This window comes from Taudactylus pleione, unplaced genomic scaffold (assembly GCF_031769625.1).
Source record: "Taudactylus pleione unplaced genomic scaffold, aTauple2 ptg001804l, whole genome shotgun sequence".
Taxonomy (NCBI): domain Eukaryota; kingdom Metazoa; phylum Chordata; class Amphibia; order Anura; family Myobatrachidae; genus Taudactylus; species Taudactylus pleione.
The window spans coordinates 337,421-360,594 of NW_028286201.1; the positions used below are offsets into that span (position 1 = coordinate 337,421).

Genomic DNA, 23,174 nt, shown 5'->3' on the forward strand with positions numbered 1-23,174 from the left:
TGCTGTCAGGGTGTATATACTGTGTGTGACTGGGGCTGCTGTCAGGGTGTATATACTGTGTGTGACTGGGGCTGCTGTCAGGGTGTATATACTGTGTGTGACTAGGGCTGCTGTCAGGGTGTATATACTGTGTGTGACTGGGGCTGCTGCCAGGGTGTATATACTGTGTGTGACTGGGGCTGCTGCCAGGGTGTATATACTGTGTGTGACTGGGGCTGCTGTCAGGGTGTATATACTGTGTGTGACTGGGGCTGCTGTCAGGGTGTATGTACTGTGTGTGACGAGGGCTGCTGTCAGGGTGTATGTACTGTGTGTGACTAGGGCTGCTGTCAGGGTGTATATACTGTGTGGGACTAGGGCTGCTGTCAGGGTGTATATACTGTGTGGGACTAGGGCTGCTGTCAGGGTGTATATACTGTGTGTGACTAGGGCTGCTGTCAGGGTGTATATACTGTGTGTGACTAGGGCTGCTGTCAGGGTGTATATACTGTGTGTGACTAGGGCTGCTGTCAGGGTGTATATACTGTGTGTGACTAGGGCTGCTGTCAGGGTGTATATACTGTGTGTGACTAGGGCTGCTGTCAGGGTGTATATACTGTGTGTGACTAGGGCTGCTGTCAGGGTGTATATACTGTGTGTGACTAGGGCTGCTGTCAGGGTGTATATACTGTGTGTGACTAGGGCTGCTGTCAGGGTGTATATACTGTGTGTGACTAGGGCTGCTGTCAGGGTGTATATACTGTGTGTGACTAGGGCTGCTGTCAGGGTGTATATACTGTGTGTGACTAGGGCTGCTGTCAGGGTGTATATACTGTGTGTGACTAGGGCTGCTGTCAGGGTGTATATACTGTGTGTGACTAGGGCTGCTGTCAGGGTGTATATACTGTGTGTGACTAGGGCTGCTGTCAGGGTGTATATACTGTGTGTGACTAGGGCTGCTGTCAGGGTGTATATACTGTGTGTGACTAGGGCTGCTGTCAGGGTGTATATACTGTATCTTTTCTTCCATTTGTGATATTACATAATTACAATACAAACATTTCTTGTCTTGCTCTGATAGATCTCCTATACATTTTTAGTAAATTTGTGTAGAGCATTCAGAGCTAGTCCGTGCAGCCAGCACCCATCAGGCCGGCTGTGTACAGGTTACCTAGCAGACAAGCCGCCCTCTGTAATGTCTCCGGTCAGGTCTAGACAGCGACCATCAGGCCGGCTGTGTACAGGTTACCTAGCAGACAAGCCGCCCTCTGTAATGTCTCCGGTCAGGTCTAGACAGCGACCATCAGGCCGGCGGTGTACAGGTTACCTAGCAGACAAGCCGCCCTCTGTAATGTCTCCGGTCAGGTCTAGACAGCGACCATCAGGCCGGCTGTGTACAGGTTACCTAGCAGACAAGCCGCCCTCTGTAATGTCTCCGGTCAGGTCTAGACAGCGACCATCAGGCCGGCTGTGTACAGGTTACCTAGCAGACAAGCCGCCCTCTGTAATGTCTCCGGTCAGGTCTAGACAGCGACCATCAGGCCGGCTGTGTACAGGTTACCTAGCAGACAAGCCGCCCTCTGTAATGTCTCCGGTCAGGTCTAGACAGCACCCATCAGGCCGGCTGTGTACAGGTTACCTAGCAGACAAGCCGCCCTCTGTAATGTCTCAGGTCCGGTCTTGACAGCACCCATCAGGCCGGCTGTGTACAGGTTACCTAGCAGACAAGCCGCCCTCTGTAATGTCTCCGGTCAGGTCTAGACAGCGACCAGGTCTCACAATGACATAATATGCCCATTGGTCTCCTCAGGCTGACGTTAGCAGTGATGAGATGTCGGCCCCATTGCTGGAGGTGGAAGATGCTTGGGCCTCGGTGGATGGTCCGAGCTCCATCGTGGAGATGGCACTGGAGCAGAAACACATTCACTACCCCCTGGTAGAGCACCAGTTTGTGTTGTGCTTCATCCTTCATGCCGTTATGAGGTTCTCGCTAAAGTCTATTAAACCCCTCGCTCTCTTTGACAGTAAGGTAGGTGTTACCCCGTCAGTCCCCTGTATGTTTCCTCTCAGTACAGTTAATGACAATGGTAGTTTATTACTATCCTTTGTGTGTACATTTATACAGTTAGGGCCATATACTATATATTTGGACACAAACACAATTTTTGTTATTTTAGCAGTTTACAAAAACATTTTTAAGTTACAGTAGTTATATAATGAATATTGGTTTAAAATCCATATTGAAGTGAAGTGTTTCTGAATTCCAGCTGTTCGATATAAAGCCCCCTTATCTTCAAGGGACCAAAAGTAATTGGGCATTTTGCTTAAAATCTGCCTGATGGACAGGTTGGGCTGTTCCTTCATTATTTCTTTATCAAGGTAAAAGGTCTGGAGTTGATTCCAAGTGTCGCATTTGGCAGCTGTTGCTGTGAACATACGATACAAGGAGCCCTCAATGCCAGAGACACCGGCGTCCATAGGCCGCAAAAACAAAAATGTCCATCAGAGAGAAGCGGGAACCACAGGAGCAGCCACATCGGTAGTTATGTACATTCCCAGAAAAAAACAAAAAGCACAGATGAGCTCGGCAACACAAAAAGGCTGGACGGCCACGGAAGACACAGCAGTGCATGAACGCAGGAAACCCCCCTCACAATGTTCAGCCAAGAACACTCTCCGGGAGGCCGCATATCATTATCTAAGTCAGCGGTTCTCAAACTTAGTCCTCAGGACCACACACATTTTCCCAGGAGACCCAGCAGGTGCACAGGCATTACTCACTGACCCATTGTAAGGATTCACAGGTGGAGGTAATTATTTCACTTGTTGTTCTGTGAGGAGACCTGGAAAACATGCACTGTTTGGGGTCCTGAGGACCGAGTTTGAGATCCTGTGATCTAAGTATTACATAAAGAGACAACTTCATGAGAGCAAATAAAGATGGCTCACCACAAGGTGCTAACCATTCATAGGCTCACCACAAGGTGCTAACCATTCATAGGCTCACCACAAGGTGCTAACCATTCATAGGCTCACCACAAGGTGCTAACCATTCATAGGCTCACCACAAGGTGCTAACCATTCATAGGCTCACCACAAGGTGCTAACCATTCATAGGCTCACCACAAGGTGCTAACCATTCATAGGCTCACCACAAGGTGCTAACCATTCATAGGCTCACCACAAGGTGCTAACCATTCATAGGCTCAGCACAAGGTGCTAACCATTCATAGGCTCACCACAAGGTGCTAACCATTCATAGGCTCACCACAAGGTGCTAACCATTCCTAGGCTCACCACAAGGTGCTAACCATTCCTAGGCTCACCACAAGGTGCTAACCATTCCTAGGCTCACCACAAGGTGCTAACCATTCATAGGCTCACCACAAGGTGCTAACCATTCATAGGCTCACCACAAGGTGCTAACCATTCATAGGCTCACCACAAGGTGCTAACCATTCATAGACTCACCACAAGGTGCTAACCATTCATAGGCTCACCACAAGGTGCTAACCATTCATAAGCCTTTTGGAATAGAAAAGGCAGATTAGACGTTGCCAAAAAACCTCTAATAAACCACCCCCGTTCTGGAGCAGCGTTCTCTGGACGGATGAAGCTAAGATTTTTCTTCCCATCATTCTGGTACAGATTAGAGTATGGAGGGGACTTTGGAATGGCTCACACGTCACCTGTAGCACACGGTGGAGGCAGTGTGATTGCATTAACATGCGTGGCCTCCAATGGCGCTGTTATTAATGATGTGACATAAGCAGCTGGATGAATTCTGAAGTGTATTGGGATAGTGGGAGATGTACTAAGCTCTAGATAGTGATAAACTGCCAGCCACTCAGCTCCTAACTGTCATGTTACAGGCTGTGTTTAAAAAATGACAGTTAGGAGCTGATTGATTGGCAGTTTATTAATCTCCCCTTTATCACTTTCCAGAGCTTAGTACATCTCCCCCATACTATCTGCTCCGATTCAGCAAAGGTGATTGGGCGGCACTTCACAATACAGATGGACAATGACCCAACACTTACTGTGAGAGCAACAAGTGGACTATTCTGCAATGGCCGAGTCCATCATCTGATCTCATCGAGCGTAAAGGCAGAGAGACCAGGAACACAACTACTGATGGCTGGCAAAGCATAACTCAGGAGGAAACCCAGCATCTGGTGATGTCCACGGTCCCAGACTTCAGGCCCTTATTGCTGCAAAATAACCTCAACAAAGTATTACAAATATTTTATCTATGATTATGTCCATTTGTCCAATTACATTTCAGCCCCTGAAAATAGAGGACTGTGTATAATGATGGCTGCAGTTACTAAATGTATCACACGATATGTAGGTTCAACACCTGGATTAAAGCTGAAAGTCTGTACTTCAATTGTAACTCTATGGAAATCCTTTGTGGTGGTATATAGAGCTATAATGATGAAAGTGATGTCAGTGTCCAAATATATATGGACCTAACTCTGTGTGATTAAATATATATACGTGAGATAGATAGATATAGAGCAGTGTTCTCCCCAGAAACTTTTTCCAGCCGGGTGGCATCAAGAAGCAGCCGGGTCGGGTCCTTCGCAATAATAAGTTTTAAACCCTGACCTTATAATGATTTAAACTTGAAATAATATTTTATATATTAAGTCTCCTCTTCTTATTAGAGGCCCAGTCATTTCATTATGAAAAAGCTGCAAAGTCTGTAGGATCTGCTCCTTTTTATACAACTCCCAGATTCTGTCCCCAAAGAGCCCGGGAGCTTCACCCGCAAAAAACAGCCTGGGGAGAACACTGTAGATAGATAGATAGATATATATATATATATATATATATCTATCTATGTGTGTAGATTTATTGTAAATCTTGTGACATTTCTTCTTTCGCCATCATCCAATCTGGGGGACACTGCTACAATTGTGACACGATAATGGAGCAGGATCTGATTTTCTTTAAGACTGCAGCTCCTCCCCCTCTCTGACCCCAGTCTCCCCGGGTTCCTGTTACTCCTCCCCCTCTCTGACCCCAGTCTCCCTGGGTTCGTGTTACTCCTCCCCCTCTCTGACCCCAGTCTCCCCGGGTTCATGTTACTCCTCCCCTCTCTGACCCCAGTCTCCCCGGGTTCGTGTTACTCCTCCCCCTCTCTGACCCCAGTCTCCCCGGGTTCGTGTTACTCCTCCCCCAGTCTCCCCGGGTTCGTGTTACTCCTCCCCCTCTCTGACCCCAGTCTCCCCGGGTTCGTGGTACTCCTCCCCCTCTCTGACCCCAGTCTCCCCGGGTTCATGTTACTTCTCCCCCTCTCTGACCCCAGTCTCCCCGGGTTCGTGTTACCTGCCTGTTTGAGATCTATACTTTTATTTTCTTTATTCTTCCCTTTCATTTATAGACAAGCTGCTAATTAAGCTTTCCTGTAGGTCAGATATAAGGTGGCCACCATGCTCGGGGTGGGGTTTAGCCAGACTGTAAAATGTTGGTGTTTCCAAGATGGGTGCTGCCAACATGTCTTCTGATTGGTCCACTCATCCCCAGCAGAGCTCTGTCCTGGGGGCTCTAATTGCACTGGGACGCTGAAGACCCTGTCCACTTGTATTCTCCTCGAGAGGCCCCTTCTGCTGCTGGCCGCCTGCAGTGGCCACTATCTCATTTTTTATGGCCATCTTTGTATCTGTAAACCCATATGTGTGTGTGTGTGTGTGTGTGTGTGTGTATGTATATATATATATGTGTGTGTGTATATATATATATATATATATATATATATATATTCATTAAATATACTATTTATATTTATTCTAAACATGTACAAATGGCCCATAATGTGGAGGTTTGTACCAGAATACATATAAATACAATTAGTCTGTTTATATTTGTTACTATTCTAGGTCAGATTCTTTTCCTGGACCTCTCTGGGAACAGTTCTAGGTAAAAGGCTGGAGGAGGGGTGTCAGGTGTGTAGTTCACCTGCTAGCAAAATAAAATGACCAAATTGACAGCAGGATCCAGGTGGCCATGGTGGAGAATCATGGCACATGCCCGGCTGTGATGGTGATGCCCCTTATCCCTGGCTCAGTACATTGTTGAGCTGACGGGTCTTACTACGGGGTCTTCTTCAGCTTAGGTTGGGTGGGACTGGACTCTCTCCTTGTGCCGAATGCCCCATGGCCCCTTCCGTCGCTGCCCACATTGGCAAGTGTGTATATACTTGCCGATGCCAGCTTCCCCGCCAGGTTCCGTTGCTGCTGATGTCAGGCAGGGTACACATCATCTAGTACATAAGAATTACGAGGCAGCATTTTCAGGAGGCACTTTGGTGGTGGTATCAGTCTGTTGGTGCATAAACTGTGTCAGCTGGAGTTCGATCTGCTGATCTGCGGCACAACTACAAGGTAGCCATCTTCTGTTTCAGGACCAGAGCTACTGTATGTTCGCTTCCCTCGTGGATGCCATATGGGTTCCTTGCACCTACGGGTTGGTCTACCTTCTTTCTCCAACTCCCAGGCTCCCTCATGTCTTCAGAAGGGCTGAGTGAACCTTGTGGCCTCTGATTGGCCTATCATCATCATCATCATCATCGTCATTTCTCTGCCGGGAAATATTCTGGCTCAGGGTCCATTTCTAAACCAGGACTTTCACATCTGCCTTTGTAGGTGTGGCGGCTGTTGTTGCCACAATATTGAGAACTGTCTGTGGCCATTATTCAGATTAGATTGACATCTCTAAGTCTGTGTCTGAACCAGACAGTGGCCTTTGATTAGTCCCCTTTAGGCGCAGGTTTCAGTTCTGACTCTGATCCCTGATGTTCAGACATTTTTGCAGGGTACGTTACACATCGAGTCTCAATATGTCCATCCAGTAACACTGTCCTGCATTTCATCTTACCCGAAGTCACGGTGGTCTGACACTGCTGACCCATTCATTCCAGCCCTATGATGGTATCAACGTCCATTTTATTCAGGAGACTGATGGTCACAATCTTCAGGGTAATGGGAGACATCTGACTGTACTGGAGGTACAGCGACGCACTGACACTCTGCAGGATCGCAGCGACGCACCGACACACTGCAGGATCGCAGCGACGCACCGACACACTGCAGGATCGCTGCGACGCACCGACACACTGCAGGATCGCTGCGACGCACCGACACACTGCAGGATCGCTGCGACGCACCGACACTCTGCAGGATGGCGGCCACGCACCGACACTCTGCAGGATGGCGGCCACGCACCGACACTCTGCAGGATGGCGGCCACGCACCGACACTCTGCAGGATGGCGGCCACGCACCGACACTCTGCAGGATGGCGGCCACGCACCGACACTCTGCAGGATGGCGGCCACGCACCGACACTCTGCAGGATGGCGGCCACGCACCGACACACTGCAGGATGGCGGCCACGCACCGACACTCTGCAGGATGGCGGCCACGCACCGACACTCTGCAGGATGGCAGCGCGACACTCTGCAGGATGGCAGCCACGCACCGACACTCTGCAGGATGGCAGCCACGCACCGACATCGCAGCGAAGCACCGACGCACTGAGAGAGGTTTTCTATCAGAAATCAGATTGTAGGATTCGGTTCCCTATACAGCATGGTAACTATCCTGTTCCTCACAGCCATCTGGTTCCCCATCTGCATGTTTCCCAAATCTGAGTGCACACTCCCACAGTAGTAGTGTCTCCCAGATTGGATGAAGGAGAAATTAGGATTTTTGGTACTCACCTTTATATCCATCTCTCTGAGTCCATCTGTGGGTGCTGCTCTCCCACCTTTATATCCATCTCTCTGAGTCCATCTGTGGGTGCTGCTCTCCCACCTTTATATCCATCTCTCTGAGTCCATCTGTGGGTGCTGCTCTCCCACCTTTATATCCATCTCTCTGAGTCCATCTGTGGGTGCTGCTCTCCCACCTTTATATCCATCTCTCTGAGTCCATCTGTGGGTGCTGCTCTCCCACCTTTATATCCATCTCTCTGAGTCCATCTGTGGGTGCTGCTCTCCCACCTTTATATCCATCTCTCTGAGTCCATCTGTGGGTGCTGCTCTCCCACCTTTATATCCATCTCTCTGAGTCCATCTGTGGGTGCTGCTCTCCCACCTTTATATCCATCTCTCTGAGTCCATCTGTGGGTGCTGCTCTCCCACCTTTATATCCATCTCTATGAGTCCATCTGTGGGTGCTGCTCTCCCACCTTTATATCCATCTCTCTGAGTCCATCTGTGGGTGCTGCTCTCCCACCTTTATATCCATCTCTCTGAGTCCATCTGTGGGTGCTGCTCTCTCACCTTTATATCCATCTCTCTGAGTCCATCTGTGGGTGCTGCTCTCTCACCTTTATAGCCATCTCTCTGAGTCCATCTGTGGGTGCTGCTCTCTCACCTTTATAGCCATCTCTCTGAGTCCATCTGTGGGTGCTGCTCTCTCACCTTTATATCCATCTCTCGGACGCCATCTGTGGGTGCTGCTCTCTCACCTTTATAGCCATCTCTCTGAGTCCATCTGTGGGTGCTGCTCTCTCACCTTTATAGCCATCTCTCTGAGTCCATCTGTGGGTGCTGCTCTCTCACCTTTATAGCCATCTCTCTGAGTCCATCTGTGGGTGCTGCTCTCTCACCTTTAAATCCATCTCTCTGAGTCCATCTGTGGGTGCTGCTCTCTCACCTTTATATCCATCTCTCTGAGTCCATCTGTGGGTGCTGCTCTCTCACCTTTATAGCCATCTCTCTGAGTCCATCTGTGGGTGCTGCTCTCTCACCTTTATAGCCATCTCTCTGAGTCCATCTGTGGGTGCTGCTCTCTCACCTTTATAGCCATCTCTCTGAGTCCATCTGTGGGTGCTGCTCTCTCACCTTTAAATCCATCTCTCTGAGTCCATCTGTGGGTGCTGCTCTCTCACCTTTATAGCCATCTCTCTGAGTCCATCTGTGGGTGCTGCTCTCTCACCTTTATAGCCATCTCTCTGAGTCCATCTGTGGGTGCTGCTCTCTCACCTTTATAGCCATCTCTCTGAGTCCATCTGTGGGTGCTGCTCTCTCACCTTTATATCCATCTCTCGGACGCCATCTGTGGGTGCTGCTCTCTCACCTTTATATCCATCTCTCGGACGCCATCTGTGGGTGCTGCTCTCTCACCTTTATATCCATCTCTCTGAGTCCATCTGTGGGTGCTGCTCTCCCACCTTTATATCCATCTCTCTGAGTCCATCTGTGGGTGCTGCTCTCTCACCTTTATATCCATCTCTCTGAGTCCATCTGTGGGTGCTGCTCTCCCACCTTTATATCCATCTCTCGGACGCCATCTGTGGGTGCTGCTCTCTCACCTTTATATCCATCTCTCGGACGCCATCTGTGGGTGCTGCTCTCTCACCTTTATTGCTCATTGTTTAATACTTTACCTTTTGTTTGCACCATCCTTTGGGGTTTTGCATGGTAAGAAGAGATAAGGCTTGTAGAGGGGATCCGGTTATCACTAAGTGCACAGCTCCTGTACTCTCAGCACAACCACATCAATCACAAGGTAGCAGTGTCCCCCAGCTGGACACGGAGAAGTCTATCTAATGGCCACTTCCAAAAATCCTTTTTTTAATTTCAGGGGAAAAACGCCTTCTTCAAAGACCTTACATCCATCCAGCTGCTGCCCAGTGGAGATATGGACCCCAGTATAGTCAGCTGCCGGCAACAGGTACGGACTGATGGGAGCACAGGATAAAGCCTAGTTCTTCACTTATGTTTTTTTTACACCTAAGAATGTTTAAGGTGATGCGAACATACTACCCCCATAATTAATTATTATTATTAGTGACATTAATATATACATATTTACTGTATATATTCTCACACACACACACTGCATATAGACACTGAAGTGCCAAAAGCATGGGCTGGCAGTATCTAAATGTAATGGTAGCTGGTGTCACCGCACTGTTACATCTTGGAAATGCCCAGACCTGCATCAATCATACTCTGACATCTCGTGAGTCAGTTAGAACACAGACTAGGCTGCTTATAGCAAGGTGACGGAAATAATCGGAGTTCGAATGAGACATGATAATGAAAAAGGAAAAGAGTACTGCAGCTCTAGATAAAAAGCTCCATAATGATAAATGTATATGAATGGCTATATGGGCGCTAATATGTAAGTGACACCTAATAAGGGGAAGGGTTAAAAAGAAAATGTATGCACAAATAAACGTACTGTATATACAAATAAATATATGCACAAATAAACGTACTGTATACACAAATATATGCACAAATAAACGTACTGTATGCACAAATAAATATATACACAAATATATGCACAAATAAATGTACTGTATACACAAATATATGCACAAATAAACGTACTGTATGCACAAATAAATATATACACAAATAAACGTACTGTATACACAAATAAATATATACACAAATAAACGTACTGTATACACAAATATATGCACAAATAAATGTACTGTATACACAAATATATGCACAAATAAACGTACTGTATGCACAAATAAATATATACACAAATAAACGTACTGTATACACAAATAAATATATGCACAAATAAACGTACTGTATGCACAAATAAATATATACACAAATAAACGTACTGTATACACAAATAAATGTACTGTATACACAAATAAATATATACACAAATAAACGTACTGTATACACAAATAAATATATACACAAATAAACGTACTGTATACACAAATAAATATATACAAAAATAAACGTACTGTATACACAAATAAATATATACACAAATAAACGTACTGTACACACAAATAAATATATACACAAATAAACGTACTGTACATACAAATAAATATATGCACAAATAAATGTACTGTATACACAAATATATGCACAAATAAACGTACTGTATGCACAAATATATGCACAAATAAATGTACTGTATACACAAATATATGCACAAATAAACGTACTGTATGCACAAATAAATATATACACAAATAAACGTACTGTATACACAAATAAATATATGCACAAATAAACGTACTGTATGCACAAATAAATATATACACAAACGTACTGTATACACAAATAAATATATGCACAAATAAATGTACTGTATACACAAATAAATCTATACACAAATAAACGTACTGTATGCACAAATATATACACAAATAAACGTACTGTATACACAAATAAATATATACACAAATAAATGTACTGTATACACAAATATATACACAAATAAACGTACTGTATACACAAATATATACACAAATAAACGTACTGTATACACAAATATATGCACAAATAAACGTACTGTATGCACAAATAAATATATACACAAATAAACGTACTGTATGCACAAATATATACACAAATAAACGTACTGTATACACAAATATATGCACAAATAAACGTACTGTATACAAAAATTAATATATACACAAATAAACGTACTGTATGCACAAATATATACGCAAATAAACGTACTGTATACACAAATATATACACAAATAAACGTACTGTATACACAAATATATGCACAAATAAACGTACTGTATGCACAAATAAATATATACACAAATAAACGTACTGTATGCACAAATATATACACAAATAAACGTACTGTATACACAAATATATGCACAAATAAACGTACTGTATACAAAAATTAATATATACACAAATAAATATACTGTATGCACAAATAAATATATACACAAATAAACGTATGTATGCACAAATAAATATATACACAAATAAATATACTGTATGCACAAATAAATATATACACAAATAAACGTACTGTATGCACAAATAAATATATACACAAATAAACGTACTGTATGCACAAATAAATATATACACAAATAAACGTACTGTATGCACAAATATATACACAAATAAACGTACTGTATGCACAAATATATACACAAATAAACGTACTGTATGCACAAATAAATATATACACAAATAAACGTACTGTATGCACAAATAAATATATACACAAATAAACGTACTGTATACACAAATATATACACAAATAAACGTACTGTATGCACAAATAAATATATGCACAAATAAACGTACTGTATGCACAAATAAATATATACACAAATAAACGTACTGTATGCACAAATATATACACAAATAAACGTACTGTATACACAAATAAATATATACACAAATAAACGTACTGTATACACAAATAAATATATACACAAATAAACGTACTGTATACACAAATATATACACAAATAAACGTACTGTATGCACAAATATATACACAAATAAACGTACTGTATACACAAATATATACACAAATAAACGTACTGTATACACAAATATATGCACAAATAAACGTACTGTATGCACAAATAAATATATACACAAATAAACGTACTGTATGCACAAATAAATATATACACAAATAAATGTACTGTATGCACAAATAAATATATACACAAATAAACGTACTGTATACACAAATAAATATATACACAAATAAACGTACTGTATGCACAAATAAATATATGCACAAATAAACGTACTGTATGCACAAATAAATATATACACAAATAAACGTACTGTATGCACAAATATATACACAAATAAACGTACTGTATACACAAATAAATATATACACAAATAAACGTACTGTATACACAAATAAATATATACACAAATAAACGTACTGTATACACAAATATATACACAAATAAACGTACTGTATGCACAAATATATACACAAATAAACGTACTGTATACACAAATATATACACAAATAAACGTACTGTATACACAAATATATGCACAAATAAACGTACTGTATGCACAAATAAATATATACACAAATAAACGTACTGTATGCACAAATATATACACAAATAAACGTACTGTATACACAAATATATGCACAAATAAACGTACTGTATACAAAAATTAATATATACACAAATAAACGTACTGTATACACAAATATATACACAAATAAATGTACTGTATACACAAATAAATATATACACAAATAAACGTACTGTATACACAAATAAATATATGCACAAATAAACGTACTGTATACACAAATAAATATATACACAAATAAACGTACTGTATACACAAATATATACACAAATAAACGTACTGTATGCACAAATATATACGCAAATAAACGTACTGTATACACAAATATATACACAAATAAACGTACTGTATACACAAATATATGCACAAATAAACGTACTGTATGCACAAATAAATATATACACAAATAAACGTACTGTATGCACAAATATATACACAAATAAACGTACTGTATACACAAATATATGCACAAATAAACGTACTGTATACAAAAATTAATATATACACAAATAAATATACTGTATGCACAAATAAATATATACACAAATAAACGTATGTATGCACAAATAAATATATACACAAATAAATATACTGTATGCACAAATAAATATATACACAAATAAACGTACTGTATGCACAAATAAATATATACACAAATAAACGTACTGTATGCACAAATAAATATATACACAAATATATACAGTACGTTTATACACAAATAAACGTACTGTATACACAAATATATGCACAAATAAACGTACTGTATACAAAAATTAATATATACACAAATAAATATACTGTATGCACAAATAAATATATACACAAATAAACGTATGTATGCACAAATAAATATATACACAAATAAATATACTGTATGCACAAATAAATATATACACAAATAAACGTACTGTATGCACAAATAAATATATACACAAATAAACGTACTGTATGCACAAATAAATATATACACAAATAAACGTACTGTATGCACAAATATATACACAAATAAACGTACTGTATGCACAAATATATACACAAATAAACGTACTGTATGCACAAATAAATATATACACAAATAAACGTACTGTATGCACAAATAAATATATACACAAATAAACGTACTGTATGCACAAATAAATATATACACAAATAAACGTACTGTATACACAAATAAATATATACACAAATAAACGTACTGTATGCACAAATAAATATATGCACAAATAAACGTACTGTATGCACAAATAAATATATACACAAATAAACGTACTGTATACACAAATAAATATATACACAAATAAATATACTGTATGCACAAATAAATATATACACAAATAAACGTACTGTATGCACAAATAAATATATGCACAAATAAACGTACTGTATACACAAATAAATATATACACAAATAAACGTACTGTATACACAAATATATGCACAAATAAATGTACTGTATACACAAATAAATATATACACAAATAAACGTACTGTATACACAAATAAATATATACACAAATAAATGTACTGTATACACAAATAAATATATACACAAATAAATGTACTGTATACACAAATAAATATATGCACAAATAAACGTACTGTTAACACAAATAAATATATACACAAATAAACGTACTGTATGCACAAATAAATATATACACAAATAAACGTACTGAAAACAAATGGTGGAGTCCAGGTATACGAGGCTGTTGCCCGGGATGGTCGAGCACATAATCTCCCTAAGTGCCCCTGTCCTATATCTCTAGCTGGTAATGATGTAAATCCTCGCTATGCAGAGTTCCGGGTAGGGGGCAATCACAGCGGGAACGGTGGTAATCAACACCACTGACCGGATCTGTCAGCGCGGACAAGCACACCCCGGACCCTGCTGCCCCCCACCCTGAACTCTGCATAGCAGGATTTACATCACTACCAGCTAGAGATATAGGACAGGGGCAGTTAGGGGGATTATCAGTTTGCGCACGGGCAATAGCCTCGTATACCTGGACTCCACCATTTGTTCTCAGAAGAGCTATACACGTTTATTTGTGCATACATTTTCTTTTTAACCCTTCGGCAAGTGCGCACATTGTGATTTTCTCACTAAGGGGGATACTGTGAATGCTGTCTGCTATTGTAACACATTGAGGCGGTTGTGGAGGGAAACTCGTCAAAAACAATCTGGGCTGCTGCGAACAGGCGTCGTATTGCTGCACGCTAACGTCAGGTCACACTCAGGTGCTACGATTGGGAGGCACTAGACCCTCCTCCCTACAGGCCTGACCTGGCACCAAGAATTGAAGAAGCACCTTGGTGGAAGGTGAAGTTCAGCAACCGTCATGGCCTGGCTTCAGGCACTTTCTTCTCTGCCGGGATAGATGCCTGGGTGTGCCATTGGAACAAAAGCTTAGACAAGTATGGGAAAAATCATCTGTACCGAGGCCATACTATTCATTATACCTATATGTGTGAGTTGAATAAATTTACGCAATGAGAGGACTTGTTACATTATTTACTGATCTACCCTAGTGTGTGTGTATGTGTATATGTATATATATATATATATATATATACACATACAGTACATGTCAAAAGTTAGGACACACCTTCTCATTCAATGTTTGTTGTTTATTTAAATTATTTTCAACATAGTAGATTAATACTGAAGACATGAAAACTGAGAGATCTCATATGGAATTATGTTGTAAACAAAAAGAGTGTTAAACAAAACAAAATATGTTTTATATTTTATATTCCTCAAAGTAGCCCCCTTTTGCTTTGGATGACAGCTTTGCACACTCTTGCATTCTCTCAATCAGCTTCATGAGGTGTCTCCTGGTTTTGAAGTAACAGGTGTGCCTTGTCAGAGTCAATCTGTGGAATTACTTGCCTTCTTAATGTGTTTGAGACCATCAGGGGTATTCAATATGGGAGCGAAAACTCAGTTTTTGCGTTAATATCGCACCTATGACGTCATTATCGCAGGTTTTAGTTTTACACCGTATTCAGGACGTCATTCAGAGCCGGACGCTATTTGCGCTCGCTCGCTCACTAAAAAAGGGGTGGCTATTCAAATGAACCGTTCACTCTTTGCGGTCTGTTCACGCCTCTAGGTCTGAACGAGCGAACCAAACATGCGGTCGTTTTTTGGAAAACTACGCCCCCTGGCCGCTCGCATCCTACGTCATGTCCGCTATTTATTAGATTAATTGAGTACATCGACCAGCGTATGAACTGCTCGCTATTCTTGTGGTTGGTTTTTCCTACCGCAATCTTGCGAGCAGTTCTGCCTATAAAATAACCCAGTGACGTGGTCAATGACGCTGCTGTATTAATTATGCACACCCATAAAACGCCCGTTTTGACCTTTAAGCACGCCTGCGTTCGGATCTCCACTCCCCGTTTTCAAGCACCTTCCCCTGTTACCACCCACATACGCCTCCTCCTGTCACTCAAAGTAGCAGGCATTCGCTATTTAGCGAACAAACGATTTTCGGCCGCACTGACTGGTTCGCGCATGCGTATTACGATCCGTACGCATGCGCAGTTGTGCAAACATCGCTCGGAACGAACGAGCGGCCGCTTACGAGCAGCTCTGAATCAGGCCCTCAATTTCAAAGACTTTTCGCAGGTTCGAAAAGTCTTTGATAAAAAACAGGGATAACTTTTCACCATTGAATAGGTGTCGAAAAAAAGTGCAGAATTGGGGTTTAGGGGTGCAGGCTTAAAAAAAATAGCCTGCACCCCTCAGAATGACATTTAAAAAAGAACTGTGTCAAAAAAAGTTACATTTTTTGGGGTGTCCCTATTTTTTTTTTTATTAAAAATTGGGGTGAAAAAAAAAATGGGAAAAAATTGTTTAACAATAGGGAAATAGGTTCAGGGCTATTCTGCAAGTATGCGGCAGGTGTATTCTAGAATAGATTATTAGCGGCAGGTGTATTCTAGAATAGATTATTAGCGGCAGGTGTATTCTAGAATAGGCTATTAGCGGCAGGTGTTTTCTAGAATAGATTATTAGCGGCAGGTGTATTCTAGAATAGATTATTAGCGGCAGGTGTATTCTATAATAGATTATTAGCGGCAGGTGTTTTCTAGAATAGATTATTAGCGGCAGGTGTATTCTAGAATAGGTTATTAGCGGCAGGTGTATACTAGAATAGATTATTAGCGGCAGGTGTATTCTAGAATAGGCTATTAGCGGCAGGTGTATTCTAGAATAGATTATTAGCGGCAGGTGTATTCTAGAATAGGCTATTAGCGGCAGGTGTTTTCTAGAATAGATTATTAGCGGCAGGTGTATTCTAGAATAGGCTATTAGCGGCAGGTGTATTCTAGAATAGATTATTAGCGGCAGGTGTTTTCTAGAATAGATTATTAGCGGCAGGTGTATTCTAGAATAGGCTATTAGCGGCAGGTGTTTTCTAGAATAGATTATTAGCGGCAGGTGTATTCTAGAATAGATTATTAGCGGCAGGTGTATTCTATAATAGATTATTAGCGGCAGGTGTATTCTAGAATAGGTTATTAGCGGCAGGTGTTTTCTAGAATAGATTATTAGCGGCAGGTGTATTCTAGAATAGATTATTAGCGGCAGGTGTATTCTAGAATAGGTTATTAGCGGCAGGTGTTTTCTAGAATAGATTATTAGCGGCAGGTGTATTCTAGAATAGGCTATTAGCGGCAGGTGTATTCTAGAATAGGCTATTAGCGGCAGGTGTATTCTAGAATAGGCTATTAGCGGCAGGTGTATTCTAGAATAGGTTATTAGCGGCAGGTGTATTCTAGAATAGGCTATTAGCGGCAGGTGTTTTCTAGAATAGATTATTAGCGGCAGGTGTATTCTAGAATAGGCTATTAGCGGCAGGTGTATTCTAGAATAGGCTATTAGCGGCAGGTGTATTCTAGAATAGGCTATTAGCGGCAGGTGTATTCTAGAATAGGCTATTAGCGGCGGATGTTTTCTAGAATAGGCTATTAGCGGCAGGTGTATTCTAGAATAGATTATTAGCGGCAGGTGTATTCTAGAATAGGCTATTAGCGGCAGGTGTATTCTAGAATAGGCTATTAGCGGCAGGTGTATTCTAGAATAGGCTATTAGCGGCAGGTGCATTCTAGAATAGGCTATTAGCGGCAGGTGTATTCTAGAATAGGCTATTAGCGGCAGGTGTATTCTAGAATAGGCTATTAGCGGCAGGTGTTTTCTAGAATAGGCTATTAGCGGCAGGTGTATTCTAGAATAGGCTATTAGCGGCAGGTGTATTCTAGAATAGGCTATTAGCGGCAGGTGCATTCTAGAATAGGCTATAAGCGGCAGGTGTATTCTAGAATAGGCTATTAGCGGCAGGTGTATTCTAGAATAGGCTATTAGCGGCAGGTGCATTCTAGAATAGGCTATTAGCGGCAGGTGTATTCTAGAATAGGCTATTAGCGGCAGGTGTATTCTAGAATAGGCTATTAGCGGCAGATGTTTTCTAGAATAGGCTATTAGCGGCAGGTGTATTCTAGAATAGGCTATTAGCGGCAGGTGTATTCTAGAATAGATTATTAGCGGCAGGTGTATTCTAGAATAGGCTATTAGCGGCAGGTGTTTTCTAGAATAGGCTATTAGCGGCAGATGTTTTCTAGAATAGATTATTAGCGGCAGGTGTATTCTAGAATAGGCTATTAGCGGCAGATGTTTTCTAGAATAGTCTATTAGCGGTAGGTGTATTCTAGAATAGGCTATTAGCGGCAGCTGTATTCTAGAATAGGCTATTAGCGGCGGGTGTTTTCTAGAATAGGCTATTAGCGGCAGGTGTATTCTAGAATAGGCTATTAGCGGCGGGTGTTTTCTAGAATAGATTATTAGCGGCAGGTGTATTCTAGAATAGGCTATTAGCGGCAGATGTTTTCTAGAATAGATTATTAGCGGCAGGTGTATTCTAGAATAGGCTATTAGCGGCAGGTGTTTTCTAGAATAGATTATTAGCGGCAGGTGTATTCTAGAATAGGCTATTAGCGGCAGGTGTATTCTAGAATAGGCTATTAGCGGCAGATGTTTTCTAGAATAGATTATTAGCGGCAGGTGTATTCTAGAATAGGCTATTAGCGGCAGGTGTTTTCTAGAATAGGCTATTAGCGGCAGGTGTATTCTAGAATAGGCTATTAGCGGCAGATGTTTTCTAGAATAGATTATTAGCGGCAGATGTTTTCTAGAATAGATTATTAGCGGCAGGTGTATTCTAAAATAGATTACTAGCGGCAGGTGTATTCTAGAATAGGCTATTAGCGGCAGGTGTATTATAGAATAGGTTATTAGCGGCAGGTGTATTCTAGAATAGGCTATTAGCGGCAGGTGTATTCTAGAATAGGCTATTAGCGGCAGGTGTATTATAGAATAGATTTATAGCGGCAGGTGTATTCTAGAATAGATTATTAGCGGCAGGTGTATTCTAGAATAGATTATTAGCGGCAGGTGTTTTCTAGAATAGATTATTAGCGGCAGATGTTTTCTAGAATAGGCTATTAGCGGCAGATGTTTTCTAGAATAGATTATTAGCGGCAGATGTTTTCTAGAATAGGCTATTAGCGGCAGGTGTATTCTAGAATAGATTATTAGCGGCAGGTGTATTCTAGAATAGGCTATTAGCGGCAGGTGTATTCTAGAATAGGCTATTAGCGGCAGGTGTATTCTAGAATAGGCTATTAGTGGCAGGTGTATTCTAGAATAGATTATTAGCGGCAGGTGTATTCTAGAATAGATTATTAGCGGCAGGTGTATTCTAGAATAGGCTATTAGCGGCAGGTGTTTTCTAGAATAGGCTATTAGCGGCAGATGTTTTCTAGAATAGATTATTAGCGGCAGGTGTATTCTAGAATAGGCTATTAGCGGCAGGTGTATTCTAGAATAGATTATTAGCGGCAGGTGTTTTCTAGAATAGATTATTAGCGGCAGGTGTTTTCTAGAATAGGCTATTAGCGGCAGGTGTATTCTAGAATAGATTATTAGCGGCAGGTGTATTCTAGAATAGATTACTAGCGGCAGGTGTATTCTAGAATAGATTATTAGCGGCAGGTGTATTCTATAATAGGCTATTAGCGGCAGGTGTTTTCTAGAATAGGCTATTAGCGGCAGGTGTTTTCTAGAATAGGCTATTAGCGGCAGGTGTTTTCTAGAATAGATTATTAGCGGCAGGTGTTTTCTAGAATAGGCTATTAGCGGCAGGTGTATTATAGAATAGGTTATTAGCGGCAGGTGTATTCTAGAATAGGCTATTAGCGGCAGGTGTATTCTAGAATAGGCTATTAGCGGCAGGTGTATTATAGAATAGATTTATAGCGGCAGGTGTATTCTAGAATAGATTATTAGCGGCAGGTGTATTCTAGAATAGATTATTAGCGGCAGGTGTATTCTAGAATAGATTATTAGCGGCAGGTGTTTTCTAGAATAGATTATTAGCGGCAGATGTTTTCTAGAATAGGCTATTAGCGGCAGATGTTTTCTAGAATAGATTATTAGCGGCAGATGTTTTCTAGAATAGGCTATTAGCGGCAGGTGTATTCTAGAATAGATTATTAGCGGCAGGTGTATTCTAGAATAGGCTATTAGCGGCAGGTGTATTCTAGAATAGGCTATTAGCGGCAGGTGTATTCTAGAATAGGCTATTAGTGGCAGGTGTATTCTAGAATAGATTATTAGCGGCAGGTGTATTCTAGAATAGATTATTAGCGGCAGGTGTATTCTAGAATAGGCTATTAGCGGCAGGTGTTTTCTAGAATAGGCTATTAGTGGCAGATGTTTTCTAGAATAGATTATTAGCGGCAGGTGTATTCTAGAATAGGCTATTAGCGGCAGGTGTTTTCTAGAATAGATTATTAGCGGCAGGTGTTTTCTAGAATAGGCTATTAGCGGCAGGTGTATTCTAGAATAGATTATTAGCGGCAGGTGTATTCTAGAATAGGCTATTAGCGGCAGGTGTATTCTAGAATAGATTACTAGCGGCAGGTGTATTCTAGAATAGGCTATTAGTGGCAGGTGTATTCTAGAATAGATTATTAGCGGCAGGTGTATTCTATAATAGGCTATTAGCGGCAGGTGTTTTCTAGAATAGGCTATTAGCGGCAGGTGTATTCTATAATAGGCTATTAGCGGCAGGTGTTTTCTAGAATAGATTATTAGCGGTAGGTGTATTCTAGAATAGATTACTAGCGGCAGGTGTATTCTAGAATAGATTATTAGCGGTAGGTGTATTCTAGAATAGATTATTAGCGGCAGGTGTATTCTATAATAGGCTATTAGCGGCAGGTGTTTTCTAGAATAGGCTATTAGCGGCAGGTGTATTCTATAATAGGCTATTAGCGGCAGGTGTTTTCTAGAATAGGCTATTAGCGGCAGGTGTTTTCTAGAATAGGCTATTAGCGGCAGGTGTTTTCTAGAATAGATTATTAGCGGCAGGTGTTTTCTAGAATAGATTATTAGCGGCAGGTGTTTTCTAGAATAGGCTATTAGCGGCAGGTGTATTCTAGAATAGGCTATTAGCGGCAGGTGTTTTCTAGAATAGGCTATTAGCGGCAGGTGTATTCTAGAATAGGCTATTAGCGGCAGGTGTATTCTAGAATAGGCTATTAGCGGCAGATGTTTTCTAGAATAGATTATTAGCGGCAGGTGTATTCTAGAATAGGCTATTAGCGGCAGGTGTTTTCTAGAATAGGCTATTAGCGGCAGGTGTTTTCTAGAATAGGCTATTAGCGGCAGGTGTATTCTAGAATAGGCTATTAGCGGCAGATGTTTTCTAGAATAGATTATTAGCGGCAGATGTTTTCTAGAATAGATTATTAGCGGCAGGTGTATTCTAAAATAGATTACTAGCGGCAGGTGTATTCTAGAATAGGCTATTAGCGGCAGGTGTATTATAGAATAGGTTATTAGCGGCAGGTGTATTCTAGAATAGGCTATTAGCGGCAGGTGTATTCTAGAATAGGCTATTAGCGGCAGGTGTATTATAGAATAGATTTATAGCGGCAGGTGTATTCTAGAATAGATTATTAGCGGCAGGTGTATTCTAGAATAGATTATTAGCGGCAGGTGTATTCTAGAATAGATTATTAGCGGCAGGTGTTTTCTAGAATAGATTATTAGCGGCAGATGTTTTCTAGAATAGGCTATTAGCGGCAGATGTTTTCTAGAATAGATTATTAGCGGCAGATGTTTTCTAGAATAGGCTATTAGCGGCAGGTGTATTCTAGAATAGATTATTAGCGGCAGGTGTATTCTAGAATAGGCTATTAGCGGCAGGTGTATTCTAGAATAGGCTATTAGCGGCAGGTGTATTCTAGAATAGGCTATTAGCGGCAGGTGTATTCTAGAATAGGCTATTAGCGGCAGGTGTATTCTAGAATAGGCTATTAGCGGCAGGTGTATTCTATAATAGGCTATTAGCGGCAGGTGTATTCTAGAATAGATTATTAGCGGCAGGTGTATTCTAGAATAGATTATTAGCGGCAGGTGTATTCTAGAATAGATTATTAGCGGCAGGTGTATTCTAGAATAGGCTATTAGCAGCAGGTGTTTTCTAGAATAGATTACTAGCGGCAGGTGTATTCTAGAATAGATTTATAGCGGCAGGTGTATTCTAGAATAGGCTATTAGCGGCAGGTGTTTTCTAGAATAGGCTATTAGCGGCAGATGTTTTCTAGAATAGATTATTAGCGGCAGGTGTTTTCTAGAATAGATTATTAGCGGCAGGTGTTTTCTAGAATAGGCTATTAGCGGCAGATGTTTTCTAGAATAGATTATTAGCGGCAGGTGTTTTCTAGAATAGATTATTAGCGGCAGGTGTATTCTAGAATAGGCTATTAGCGGCAGGTGTTTTCTAGAATAGATTATTAGCGGCAGGTGTATTCTAGAATAGGCTATTAGCGGCAGGTGTTTTCTAGAATAGGCTATTAGCGGCAGGTGTATTCTAGAATAGGTTATTAGCGGCAGGTGTTTTCTAGAATAGGCTATTAGCGGCAGGTGTTTTCTAGAATAGGCTATTAGCGGCAGGTGTATTCTAGAATAGATTATTAGCGGCAGGTGTTTTCTAGAATAGGCTATTAGCGGCAGGTGTTTTCTAGAATAGGCTATTAGCGGCAGGTGTATTCTAGAATAGATTATTAGCGGCAGGTGTTTTCTAGAATAGGCTATTAGCGGCAGGTGTTTTCTAGAATAGATTATTAGCGGCAGGTGTATTCTAGAATAGGCTATTAGCGGCAGGTGTTTTCTAGAATAGGTTATTAGCGGCAGGTGTATTCTAGAATAGGCTATTAGCGGCAGGTGTTTTCTAGAATAGGCTATTAGCGGCAGGTGTATTCTAGAATAGATTATTAGCGGC

At 41.1% G+C, this 23,174-nt stretch overlaps 1 protein-coding gene across 1 annotated transcript in view; it reads left to right on the forward strand.

Moving 5' to 3' along the window:
• RAB3GAP2 (RAB3 GTPase activating non-catalytic protein subunit 2) overlaps positions 1–23,174 on the forward strand; it is a gene marked incomplete at its 5' end in the record, with an annotated part of 258,046 nt that overhangs the window by 208,827 nt on the left and 26,045 nt on the right. The window contains 2 exons of the mRNA XM_088465026.1: positions 1,790–2,008; positions 9,575–9,664. Of these exons, the coding sequence (XP_088321152.1) occupies positions 1,790–2,008; positions 9,575–9,664 (309 nt within the window). The remainder of the gene's footprint in view (positions 1–1,789; positions 2,009–9,574; positions 9,665–23,174) is intronic.